The following is a 13889-nucleotide window of genomic DNA, read 5'->3' on the forward strand; positions in this document are numbered from 1 at the left end:
TGCTCCCATAACCACCTAGCTGCTTAAGGAATGATGCCACCCACTGTGGACTGGACTCTTCGACATTAATTAACAGTGAAGACAATCCCTCTCAGAAGTGCCCACAGACAAACCAGAAAAAGACAATTACTAAGTTGAGACTACTTTTCAAATGATTCTAGGCAGTATTAACTTAACAGTTAGTGAGAACTAGGACATTGGAGTTACAATGTTTCCTATTATTACCTTCTGTGACTAAAAGAAGGCTCTGCAGATAATGACCACTGTTAATCGTAGACCAGTTAATATTAACATAATGAATCACTGTATTATTTCACCATGAAGTCTTCCTACAGGATAGTTTCCTAGTCTCTCACAAAACTATCAAGTAGTGAACTTTTCATTCCTTCAACTGAAGGTTATGACAACAGTATGTTAACTTCATAAAAAATGATGTTTTTCAAAACAATTTAAAACCAATTTTAATCTTCCTTCAAAGATCAAGCTGCCCATCAAATTTCTTTTTAAATCATCTATTGTTATATATCTTAGCTGTCCTCATTCCTTACTATAGTAAGAAGCCTAAAAGAAACACTGATTTAAGTAATATAGGTGTCAAAAGTAATTCATTAGGATCAATTAAATAGCCATTCAAAAGCCATCATATATAATGTAAGCTTACCTTCTAGAAAGTTTATATAAACCTGGAATCCTGGGTAAAGGATATGAAACATACAAAAATGCATTCATATATTCAACAATACTAGTTAGCTTATCTTTAACGTTTGCTAGATTAACAGGTTGAAATTTTACATCACAGCTTGTGTTCTTCAGCATTTAGTATTTGTGAAAATCAAATATATTTCCTAGACATTGGCCATCTCATTATCTATGAATTTTTGGCTTGTTATTTGCCTTTTCTCTATTCTAGTGATCAACACTTTAACCCCAAACATGAAAGCCCTTCATAGGTTATGCACAACGTGCCCTGTTCTCTCATACCTGCTCCCTAATTCTCATACATATAATTAAATTCTAATAATCATCCCATTGCTTTTCTTTTACAAAATTGGATATTGAGAATCATCCAACCCAGTACTATAAAATAATATTCTTCCACATCTTAGTATTATAAAAATAATATTCACTCACCTTTTTGTTTGTTTGTTTGTTTTTGTTATTGTTGTTGTTGATTGGTTGGGGGGTTGTTTTTGTACTCTATTGAGCTGCATGTGTACTTTGTCTGTTTTAACTATTCAGTACATGAGGAACAAGAGTACACCTAATGACTACTTTATAACTTTTATTTAACCAATAGATAATCAATACAGGTAATGGCATCTTTCTTGCCATACAGATGAAAATGAAGCTTAAAACAATGTTTTAGCAGAACTTGAAGAAACTTTAGGACTTGTAGTCAAGCAAGGTATGGTTCTGTAAGCAACATCGACATTACTGATCCTAAAAAGTCAAAACTGAAAGATATCATGGGAGCCAGCAAGGTGAGCAAAGGTGTTGGGTGTCAAGCCTCATGACCTGAGCTCAATCCCTAGGACACGTGAGGAAGGAAAAAGTTGACTCCTGCACATTATTCTCTGCTCTCCATACATGTGCTGGACTACACAAGTGCAAAAGCACATGTGCCTATCCATGCATGCACACACACATACACACATGTGCATACACACACACACACACACACATGTACACACATACACAGAAAGAAAGATTTAAAAAAGCAAAATGGAAATGGACAACTATAATAGTTTCAAGCTTCTAAAGGAACCAAACCATTAAAACCTAAGTAAAATTGATATAAGGTTTATTTTGAATTTAGAAACCATTAAAAGTAGGTACTAAGCCCAAAATAAATACTAAGACATGAAATATTTTTAGTTAATATAGTTTAGTTGGAAGTTCCTTTTTTTTTACCATTCAGTTTTTTGGTCCTTATTGTGCTTATTGTAATAAGTCATTTAAATAAACTCATATCAGCTTGTCTTCTAAATCTCAATCTCCAGAGATAACTGGATGTCAGTTCATAGCTACTACGTGATACAACCAATAAGTATCACATAATCCTAGGCTGCTGTTATTTTGCCAATCCCAGTTCTCATGTGGGATTCCCAAGCATTTCTGAAACAGTCTCTAAGCCTCCTGAGATACTTCCGAATCACTTCTCCGACTGAAGTACTGACACATTTCTGACAGAAGCAAGAATCTCAGTGGTGAAAATTCTCCATTTCCTTGCTTTGTGCTAATGTTGCATGGACTTTGGTTACCTATGCCCCTTAAGATGTGCACTAATATGTGCTGGTGAGAAGTGCTACTAAGGACTGGGCGAGTAGCCCAGGAGTGCCTAGCAAGTGAAAGGCCCTGTGCTCCATCACCAGCTCTGCAAGATAAATGACTGAATGCATAAATGAATTGTAAAATTGAACATGGAAAATATAAATTATATTGGATTAAAAACTTTAAGGCAAGCTGGACAGTGGTGGCACATGCCTTTGATCCCAGCACTTGGGAGGCAGAGGCAGGTGGATTTCTGAGTTCGAGGCCAGCCTGATCTACAGAGTGAGTTCCAGAACAGCCAGGGCTACACAGAGAAATCCTGTCTCAAAAAACAAAAACAAAAACAAAAACTTGGAGGCAGAAATAATACTAAGCTGTTAAATACATTTTTTATAGCTAAGAATATTTATTGGTACTGAGGATTTAGTTTGTGCCCAACATTGTACTGTCAATGGTACATGCATTTGTAGACCTTTGTCTCCAAAATCATGTAATGTAGATAAAAGACAGATCATTTATTATAACACAAAACAAAGCTGTGAGGGAGACTATACAAAGAGCTTTAAGATACCAGAGAGAGAAATACACAGGGAAGAAATAGTTTTAAAATTATAATAATAAGCTATAAGATTAGGTCAGGATAACCTTCAACAACCTTTTAAAGGTTATTACCCTCATTCCAAGCTTATAACATTAAGAAATCTGTCTGACTCATACTTTGAGTGGCAGAATTATACCTGGTGTCAAAGCAAGATTTCATAGGATATGTCATGCTCCATGAAAAATTTTTTTAAAGGCACACATTGGAATATTTTTATTTTCCCTCAACTAGAAAATTAAAAAAAAAAAAACAATTATAGCTTTGTTTTTGATTAGTTTTATATTTTATTTAAAATTTTATGAGTTTGTGTGTGTGTGTATGTGTGTGTGTGTGTGTGTGTGTGTGTGTGTGTGTGTGTGTATGTGTTTGTGCACTTCCAAGTGTGGGCATGCATATGAACGCCACAGTTAATAAGTAAAAGTTAAAGAGCAGCCTACGCTAGGGGAATCTGTTCCCCTCCTTTTGGATTTAGGATTACCCAACTCAAGTTGTCAGACTTAGCAGAAAGCAGCTTTACTAAGTCACATTTTCAACTTTCATTTCATATTCTTAGGGAGTAGATTCGTTTTTTGTTTTGTTTGTTTTTTCTTGGCAAGATCACCAGTTGTATCTGTGTCAGTTCTTGTACCCTAGAGAAATGAGAGCTAAATACTCACTGTTACGGTATGAGAGAGAAAACATACAGAAGAAACAGCATTGAACATAGGCAAGTCCAAAGTTATGGCTAAGGAGAAGCTAAAGTTTCAGCATACAGCTATAGGAAAGCCATTTGGCACACACAGCCTGAGCTGTAGGAAGCTGGGTCACAGCAAGAGCTTGGGGAGGGCTGAGGTGTGCTCTAAGAGAAAAGAGCTCACATTCTTTATGCCCAAAGCTGCTTTGAAGTTTTGGACTAAAAAGAGAAAGAAAGTTCTTGCCTCTTAAAATAATCAGGCAAGGAATGATGAATCTTTTATTCTGAAGTCTAAATTCAAATTTATTACCTTGTCTCTAATAAGTGCCTCCTCTCCACTTCTTGTCACCATGAAGCACAGTCAGAGGCCACTGTGAGCCCTTTTCTCCCACACTGGCCTTTAGCAGAAAAGCCCTGGAGATGTTATCTCCATATCTCACCAGGCCTTCCTCCAACAAGACCATTGCCTAAAGATGCCTTCACCAATTTCTCTTGGCCTCTTAGCTGGTTCCCTTGCACCCCGCCAACAGCCTTTCTACAGTTTTTGCTCACTGTAATGTTAGCGTGTCAGAACTTTGGCTTGTTTACTATAAGCAGTTACATGTGTTGGAAATGCATCAATCCATTTCCAGCTGAAGTGACTTGTGTCTGATTTCCTGCGGCATATCTCATTATTCCCTGCATTGCTTACTTGTCCAAGTATGCTGTGGTATACATCTATATATATGTGTGTATGTTCTTGTGTATGCATGTGAGTTCATATTGGAGTCCAAAGGTCAATGTCAGGTGTCCTTCTTAATTGGTCTCCACTTTATTTACTGAGGCACAGTATCTCACTGAACTTGACATTCACCAATCCAGCTAGCCTAGCCAGCCAGCTTGCTCCAGGAAACCTTCTTCACCTCCTGGGCACTATGAATACAGTCAGGCTGCCATGCCCATCCAGCATGTTTGTGGATTCTGAGGATGTGGACACCTCAGGATTGCATGGCAAATGTTCTACCTCCAGAGACATCTCCCCAGTGCTTCATTACTTCCTGAAATGAACTCTGCTCTCTAAGATATTATATTATTCCTCTCTCAAACAGGCTCTTGACAGGTTAGACCCTGAAATATCTACCTCTGTCCTACAAGACCCAGTTCATAGACATCCCTACACCTTCCCTTTCACCCAGAAATTTTATCTTGCTGACAGGCCAAGCATTTTACACCCAAGTGCCTGTGGCACACACCCTGTGGTACAGTCTGTGGTGGTCTGAGCGAGCATGCATGAATTCACTCCTGAGGAAGAATCCCAGCTCATCTTCTTCCTAGCAGTGGATGACCAGTAATGTCCATTTGCAGAACTGTAAAATTGACCCCTGCATACCACACTCGGGTACTTTGCAGAAATAAAAGCTTTCCACAGAATTCTTGAAATGACAAAATGAATGTAAATGCTGTAATACAGCCTGGAATTAGGATGCTCTGATCCTACATGTTGTTCATGCTTGCAGAGATGACTGCAAAATTCTCATGGCTGCTAATAATGCTACTGTGTCAATGCTTATTCTGACCAATGTTTATACCACTAGCATTAATGGAAACCTCTCCTCTTAAACTGTAAACTTCTTAAAGGAAACAAAGCCAACCAACATTATTGAGTACCTGTGGCTTTCAGGCACAAGCCTTGTCAGACACTGTGGCAGAAACATCAGGCATGTTTTCCTAGTTCAAAGACCTAAAGTAGCTTATGATCATCTCTCCAAATTACACAAATTTGGAGGGTGAATCAGACTTTTTCTAGGTAGCCATTCATCCTCTGACTAAATATATTTGATAGTAAAGTCTTCTGTCTTAATCTCATGTTAGCTGTGGTAGCACTTGCCTATAACTCCACCCTCAGGATTCTTCTGATCCTCCAGGAGTACCAGCCACACTTAGGGTCCATAGAGAGACTCTATCTCAAAAGGCAACAAACTTCATTTAGATAATAGATGTATCTGTGCTCCAAATTCTTCTCCCTACAGGTAAAACATTATGGCCCCTCCTACTTAACTTTAACTGTCCACTTGACTCAGTCTAGAGTCACCTGAGAAGGGAGTCTCAATGAGGGACTACCCAGATCAAATTGGCCTGTGGAACTGTCTGTGGAGGACTATTGTGATCGATCCTTTATGTAGAAGGCCCCCTGTGAGCAGCACCATTCTCTGGGTAGGTAGGCTTGAGCTCCATATGAAAGTTAACTGAGTATACACCAGCCAGCAAGATGGCAAGCAGCAACCACCGTCACTTCTGCTGGGCTTCTTTGGCTGTGAAATGAGTTCCTTGGTTGAAAATAATGCTTTGTGGCATAGTAAGACTTCTGCTAAGATTCTGCTTGAGTTCCAACTTTCCTCAAAAATGGACTATCACCATAGGCTGAAAGAAACTCATTCTCCTACTAAGTGTCATTTGGTCATATTATTTATCATAGCTATGTGATGAAACAAGAGCATTCTCAAAAGACAAATGGCATAGAAAAACACTGAGTAGATCGGTTGCTTGCAACTTCTTTCTTTGCTTTTTTTCTTTATTCCAGGCTTTCTAATTTATGACTATGTAGACCAGGCTGGCCCTAAACCTGTGGCAATTCTCCTCCAGCCTGTGCCTCTAGAGTGCTGGGATTACTGGCAGGTATATCACAACTGTCTTCAACTCCTTCTCAAATAACTGTCTCAAGGAATTATATTTTTAACTATTTTAAATACATGTTTTAATGAGCAATGGCAAATATAACACAATTACAAATGATAATAAGATGAGACATTGGTGAGTATGTGGGACAATTCTCAGAAATCAAAAGTGATCATTCTTGTCTGACTATAGTCAGAGAAATTTCCCATGGACAGAGCTGCAGTTCCATTAGCTTGATTACAAGTGAAAAGCAAAGGACGGGAAGGGTAAAGCAGGTCAATGTCTTCCTGACTCCTTGAGGAGTAAATCACTTATTAGCAACTTTGTGTGGAAGGACCACCAGCAGTCTATTTGCTGGTCTTGGAGACACTGGAATGGGAGAAGGGTAACCTCAGCTGCAAACACTGTTTACAGTGGAGATGAAAAGCTGAGAGGGCTTGGACATGGACATTTGCAACAAGAATCAACAGTGGGGATGTCTATATTCCTGACAAGGGAGGGGGAGTTAGAGCTAGAACTTCAGTGTGCTTTCACAGTGGGGCCAAATACACTTTACAAATCCAGCTTTTAATTACATAATTCAAGCTTGTTGCTGTTTTATTTCTCTATTCCTATCACACACACACACACACACACACACACACACACACACACTGAGACACAGAGCCTCATCTTCATATTCTTATGTAAAACAGAGCCAGTCCTAAACATCAGTTAAACTTTCCTATGCTTCCTTCCTAACAACATCAACCCCATTTGCAAATGAACTTTACAGTTGCATTTGCATAGACGACTTTGGCTGTAGGGAAGACACAGAGAGCAAAAGCTGGAAAGCAAAGAGAACTGGCTATGGTCTGAACCAACACCATGGGAATTCATGTATTATGTAACCAAAATTAGAACAAGCAAGAGTGCTGCCCACTTGCCCAGAAAAGTCTCTGCAGAAATTAGGTATCCTCCAGTTTGTTCTGTTCATTTTTTAATGCCACAATCCTTCAATTCTGTATACACTATCAGTTAACTAACCATTTCCTTGAGTGGTAAACAAGACAAATATGGGCACAAGAAATTTCTACCCACTGGTGGTAAGATACAGCCCATTTCAGAGACATGAATTTGAGAAAATGTGGTGCTGTGGCACAGGTAAGACCTGTGTGGGATTGAATGGAACTAAAACTCCTGTGTTTAGCAGGAAAGTCATGGATTGAGGATTTCACCCTCTAAAACAACTGGGCAAAACTTAAATGAACTCACCAAGGCTGACTGAAGCAGCAAGCATAGGGCCTACATGGGTCTGCACCAGGGTCTCTATGTATAAATTGTAGCTTTCACTGTACTATATTTGTAAGAGTCCTGAGTATGCAAATGAGTGGGTCCTTGTGCCTTCTTATGGAGCTCTTTTCCTTCTATTGGATTGCTTTGTCCAAATTCAGTGTGATAGGTTTTGTTTACCTTACTATATATTATTTTGTTATGTTCTGTTGTTCTCTCTCAGATGTCTGTTCTTTTCTAATGAGAGACAAATGGGAATAAATCAGGATGGGAGGGGGAGTGGGGAGGAAGTGGGAGGAGTAAAAGGAAGAGACACTATGGTGTAAAACGTAATGAGAAAACTCTATTTTTAATAAAAGGGGGAAAGAGATGAGGGCCTGGGGAGCAAGCAATGTGGGGTGGATAGCTGAATTCATAATCATGATGAAGGGTGGAGGTTTTACTTACCTTGAAGAGTACTGGGAGAGAGAGGTATAAGTGGGGCCTCTGAAGGTGATGAAAGTGTCTTCTGCTAAGAGCACTGTCTCTTCCTTTCATGATTCAAAATCATGCCATGGACCAGTCTCCAAAGTGACAAAGAGATTCAGGAATATTCAAATGTGATTGGCAAAGTCACTGAAAATATTACCTTTGTGGTATTCTGTATGGGCTATTGTTTGCAAGCCATGTGTGTTCAAATATACAATCACTGTATGAGCATTTTAGTTATACATGTCCCTGTGACCACACACATGTCATTCTCTAGAAATCCTGTAGTTTATACTGAAGGAGTCTGACTCCCATACCTCCCATGAGACCTTTGATGGAGATATGGAACAAAGTGAAATCCACAGCCACGTTCTGATTTAATGTGGGACACCTTATGGTATACTGTCATGTTTCATTGTGACATCCAAGATCTCCATGAAATTTCTCTTTCCTTGTTTTATTTGAAGTGCGTTTTTGAGGCACTTGATTAAAATCAGCCTGACTGCTGAAGAAGTACAGCCATGCAAAAACACTGATACTAAATGAGGGAAAAAAAAAGAAAGAAAGAAAGAAAGAAAGAAAGAAAGAAAGAAAGAAAGAAACAGAGAGAGAAAAAGGAAGGAAGGAAGGAAGGGAGAGAAAGAAAGAAAGAAAGAAAGAAAGAAAGAAAGAAAGAAAGAAAGAAGAAAGAAAGAAGAAAGGAAGAAGAAAGGAAGGAAGGAAGGAAGGAAAGAAGAAAGAAGAACATGATTTCTCCTAGGTATATTGGAAGAGGTTTATTGTAAATAAAAGGAAGAACATAACCAGAAACAAGGACATCTGGGAAGTTCAGTGTGAAAATGACCCTGAGCCTGGCCATGTGAGAAGGGAGGCAGGGAGAGGGGAGACCCAGGAGTCTAGGAGAGTACATGGCAGACAAATGGGCCAGGTAACCAAAATGGCTGGATTATATAGGGAAGGGCAACAGGAAGAAGAACAGCCCAGCTCCTGGACTGGGAGAGTTTAGGGTGAGGGGCTTGATATGCCAGCCACACCCTGTAACAGGTAGGCACTGGGGGATGTTGGGAGAACCTAGTGGCCAGGTCCACTTGGATATTTTGTATAGAAACCTCAGCCATCTGTTCTGGGTTTGAGAGCTAACATCCCAGTCTTTTGTTGATGATAAATGATAAGGGCCATGCATAATCTTTTCTATGACTACTTCCTGTTGGCATTGGGCACTATAGTTAGGAACCAAAGAAAACTGGAATGTTAGCCAAGGCCACCTGTTTCACTCGCTGTACAGGCTCTTCTCAACCATCTGGGGCAGGCCAATTTAGAATAGTTTGTAAGGATGGACCACCTGGGGCTAGCTGCTTTGGAGCCATCTAGAATGCAGAAGTTTAGACTGTTTGGAAATTCCGTCACGTGCTCCTAGGCTGGTGAGTCGGAGTAGTCTGCAGTGTTTAGTTAAGTGGTCCTGGGAGTTTGGAGAGTAGAGTTCCAAGATCAGTGAAGAGAGAGAAGAATCTGTCTCTCAGGAATAGGCAGGTAGAAAAACTTATCTGGATTCCATTTGACCTGTAAGCTGTGGATCAAAGTCAACTCTCTGAAGCAGACATGAATTTTTTTTATAAGTTTGCAAAGAGATAAAAGTTTTAAATATGTTAGCAGACACCACTGTCAACACAGACTTCACTACTTCACCAAAGGCGTCGGAGCAGAGCAGCAAGACGAGCACTCCACCTTTCCACGGGGAGTCTCTCAAGCAGTCTTCTGCAGAGACCCCATTTGAAGTTCTCTAAGCAGTTCTTCCATTTTCATGAAAAGCCCAGGAAAACTGGATAATGAGGAGAGAAATCAGAGGAAGGCCATAAAGGCCCAGTTCATTTCAAGGAGAAAGCAGTAACCATCCTCCGTCTACATTTTAAATATCACAACGAATTTAAGTAACAAAATAAACAATTCACTGAGAACACACTTTGAGCACAATTTTAATTTCCTCCTACTGTGTTCATTACCAAGCTGTTTGCTTTCTTTCAGGAGACTAGGGGGTTGGGAACTTTTAAAAGATTCATTTAGCACAGAAGTCAATTTCATCTAATGTAGTCTTCACTTGGCATGGGTATTCTCCCCAAAGCAGACCTGTGTATAGATATTCATGTCAGCATCTGCATTTACAGAGACAGTAATTGGCCTCAAACAAGTAATCTATTCATATCTGTAGGAAAAATATAAATGTGGGAACCATACCATCTATAATTGTAAATGGTTAGTAAGTCTAACATGAGTGTTTTTTTTTCCCTTCTTTTGTAGAAAGCAACTCTTAACTATGATAAGAACAGTGTTACTATTGTACAGCATGGCTTTTCATTTCTGAAAATTTAGGCAGGGGTGTTGTCCATGTGTTTCACCCTGAGGAAGCAGAAACAGTTTGCTTTCCATAATTTGTCACTACCCAGGTCGTTAACACAGAGTTTACATGCATGGAAATCTTCATTGCTGAATCAGCGAGGGCCCAGGGACTACCACCTTTCACAGAATCACAGAGAAGTCCACATTCCCTAAACACCCCAAAATCACTTCTGTGCATATAAAGTGAAAGAAGAGAAAACAAGAACTTTACACTCATTTGTAGGGAGCCCAAGTAGGCAAGAGAGGGAGAGAAAAGCTGAGGCAATTGAACTGCCTACGAAATATTCATCACAAAGTTTCTACTGAATATTTCTGAACTCTTCAGATCATACCTAAAGGTAAGGACAGGAGAGTTTAATTGGCAATAATACTTGTCTATTTATGAGACCTGGGAGAATATAGTGGACACTACTTAAAATCCCTCAACATTTCTTCAAATCTTGATCTGTTCAGGAACTTTAGTTAGTGGAAAGAGAGTAAGGGCCTTTAAAAACACACATGCACGTGCACACACACACACACACACACACACACACACACACAAACACACAGAGCAAGGTGCTTAATAAAAGAGAAAAATAAGAGTGCTAGAGAGAAATCTTATATGAAGCCCCAGACATTAGCCAAAAGCATATGTATGCACACTTATAAAGCACATTCTATGTTGATAACTGCAATCTATAAAAGGACTTCCTCTACTATTACAGAGTTTTCCTACAGATACTTCCTACAGAGTATCTTCATAAGGAAAAGCCATGAGTGGTTACTATAGAATTTGACTGAGCCAGAACCTTCTATCAAACAGTCTATCAACATACATTAGAGATCTGTGGAATGATTTCATTACACACTCCTATAGGATTTTGTTCCCAGTTGTGTCCATGAAACATGTTTTATGTTTGTCTTTATTATTTTCACATATGCCCTTGGCAATTTATATGATCTCCAAATTCCAGTGCTTCCTTTTGTCATTAACCCCATTATCCCATCATATCCTTCCTGAGACTCCCGTGGAGTAGACATGAGAATTACTGTTTCCACTTAACAGATAAGGAAAGTAAATATGGGAGCCACTCACAGAGTCAACCAGCAGAGCTCTAATCACAATCTTGATGACATGTGGTAGACAAGTCAGGGGTAAAGACAGAAACAAAGAACAAACTGTCTAAGTTAATCGGTTGCACTTGGGGAAATTTGTGTGTTGAAAATACATTGACCCTCCATTCCCTTTGTGGCTTGCCAAGCATGGTGACCTGCCTGCCAGTTTTGTGGGGTGATACCCTCTATTTCACCTTATATTTTCCAAAGAAAGCATATCTGTGTCTCATCAATTTATCCCCCATATTAAGGTTCCTCCTTATAAAACACCTCCCCTTAGAAAGGGACCCCCACCCCTCCAAAAAAAAGGAATCTATGTTTCTGTTGGTGAATCCATAGAGAGAAAGAACTGCTGCTGTCTGGAAACTCACCTTCTAATGATACCACAAACGAATCAGTCTAAATAAGGCACACCTGGCGTGTGTTTTTTCTTAAGACATAATCAATCTATCTGTAGATCATGAAGAGGCCCTGAAGAGGCATGGCCTCTCTACTGTTCTGTTACAAACCAGTTTCTTCAGACTTTCCTTTCTGACAGCTCCATTGACGTGACTTGTCAAAAACTGAAATACCTCTATATGAATGATTATGGGATATTTGTAAATCTTTTCATGCATCTCACTGGGGAGAATTAGAGGGGATGCTAAACCTTCTTCTGGAGATTACAAGTGGAAGGCAGGACATGAGTTAGCATCAATGCATTTATTCTGAGCCACTTTCAAAACAAAGGTCACTATTTAGTTGCACAGATCTGCAAATCTCAGGTGCACACATTCATTCCAAGGCACAGCAGCAGTTCTGCAAGTCAGCAGTGAAAATATTAAGTGCTCAGAAAACACTTCCACTGCTCTGATGAGCAGCCTGAGTGCAAGCCTATCTCATCAAATCCAGGCATGGAAGGGAAGAAAAGGTTGATGAGGTCAGAGCCAAGAAGTGAGGTCACAGGTTAAATCTGACTCCAAAGCCACAGAAGAAGTGTGACTGATGAAAAAGTGGTTCCTGGGTAGAAGTTAACGCTCCTTTGCCTAAATGAGTCTTTCAGGCCAGGAAAAGAAATCTGATAGAAGGACTCTTAGATTACTTGTAGTGGCATATGACTAATAGCACTTTCAAGTCCCCTGTGAGAGATATAATGACTAACTGACCATTCACATCCTTGAAAGGTCACATTAGCAGCCCCCATCAGCACTGCAGAGCCGAAGCAGTAGAGTGTGAAACTTGATTCTCATGAGTTCAGAGAATGATTAAAGTTACAAGTAGTCATCTATGGCTGCTTATAAATGAAGCCCAAGTTTCATAGCATAATCAATAACAGGAGTAGGAAAAAGATAATTGTTGTTGGCAAAAGAAAAAAGGTCCAATTTTTTTTTCTATTTTTAATAAGCCAAAAAAATCAGTTGAGCTGAGAGAAATGTTAGCTCTTAGTAAATGTAAATTTTAGAAGGGAACGCTATTCTGAAGAGTTCAGAAGGCTTTCTGATTATAGATATTTTGAAGAACATACTATTAATTTTTCAAGACAATCAATAAGACAGTCTAGCCCTTAAGGTAAGCTACTGTTGAGAACAAGTTTTTTGATTTTTATTTTTACTAGTTTTATTGTCTCTGAATCCAAATCCAAATATTTGGGGCTGATATAACAAGATATACTATCTTTTTATAAGCAAAATGTTATTTATTAGGAGACATTTCATAAGGGATTAACCACCTGACTCATTGAACACAAGACAAATTATTTACTGCCGTTTCTTGAAAACTTACAAGCAGCCCCAGAAAGGAATCCTCTGACAGTGTTTCACTTAACTTGACAGGACTCCAGCTTGACTTGAATGGAGACCTCCTCTGGGAATCAATGAGTTTCCGGTAACCTGTGGTGTGGCTTGTTTTATTTGGAAAATTCAATCCCAGTGCTTGCCAACCTACTTGACTTCTGAAACTCCTGCAAACCCATGTGGACTACAGGTAGAATGAGCAATGCAAAGAGTTGGTTTGGACTTGGCACATCCTTGTACTTCTGGGCACTGATGGACCTTGCAACCACCGTTCTCTCCAGCACTCCGATGCCAGAAGTTGAATTAGAAACACTCTTCTCAGAAAGGCCACAGTCACATCAGCGAAGCAAGAGGAGCTGGGTTTGGAATCAGTTTTTTGTCCTGGAAGAGTACACTGGGACTGACCCTTTGTATGTTGGCAAGGTAAGATGTGCCCAGTAGAAAGAGAAATTCTCAGGGTATCTGGTGTTGAGATTGGGTAGTAAAGTGAATGGAATATGAATGACCATCTAGCCTGAGTCTGAGGTCTAAGAAAAATGCTAACTAGTTGGACATTATTGAAATTAAATTGTAAAATTAAAATACAGCACCCCTTTGTCAGATAGCGGTGAGAAAGATGCTCTCGTTCTCTAAGCTTCCATTCAGTGGGAGAAATTCGCAACCATGTTTTGCAGGAAAAGCCTCA

At 39.5% G+C, this 13889-nt stretch overlaps 1 protein-coding gene across 3 annotated transcripts in view; it reads left to right on the forward strand.

Moving 5' to 3' along the window:
* The window catches only part of Cdh20 (cadherin 20), a 245525-nt gene that overhangs the window by 160824 nt on the left and 70812 nt on the right, over positions 1–13889 (forward strand). For 2 of the 3 annotated variants that reach the window (XM_031379558.1, XM_031379573.1), the window contains exon 2: positions 13244–13627. In XM_031379558.1, coding sequence (XP_031235418.1) covers positions 13382–13627 — 246 coding nt within the window. In that variant the 5' untranslated portion in view covers positions 13244–13381. The remainder of the gene's footprint in view (positions 1–13243; positions 13628–13889) is intronic. The other variant, XM_031379563.1, reaches the window with a different exon arrangement.

The sequence above is a fragment of the Mastomys coucha genome, unplaced genomic scaffold (assembly GCF_008632895.1).
Source record: "Mastomys coucha isolate ucsf_1 unplaced genomic scaffold, UCSF_Mcou_1 pScaffold1, whole genome shotgun sequence".
NCBI classification, from domain to species: domain Eukaryota; kingdom Metazoa; phylum Chordata; class Mammalia; order Rodentia; family Muridae; genus Mastomys; species Mastomys coucha.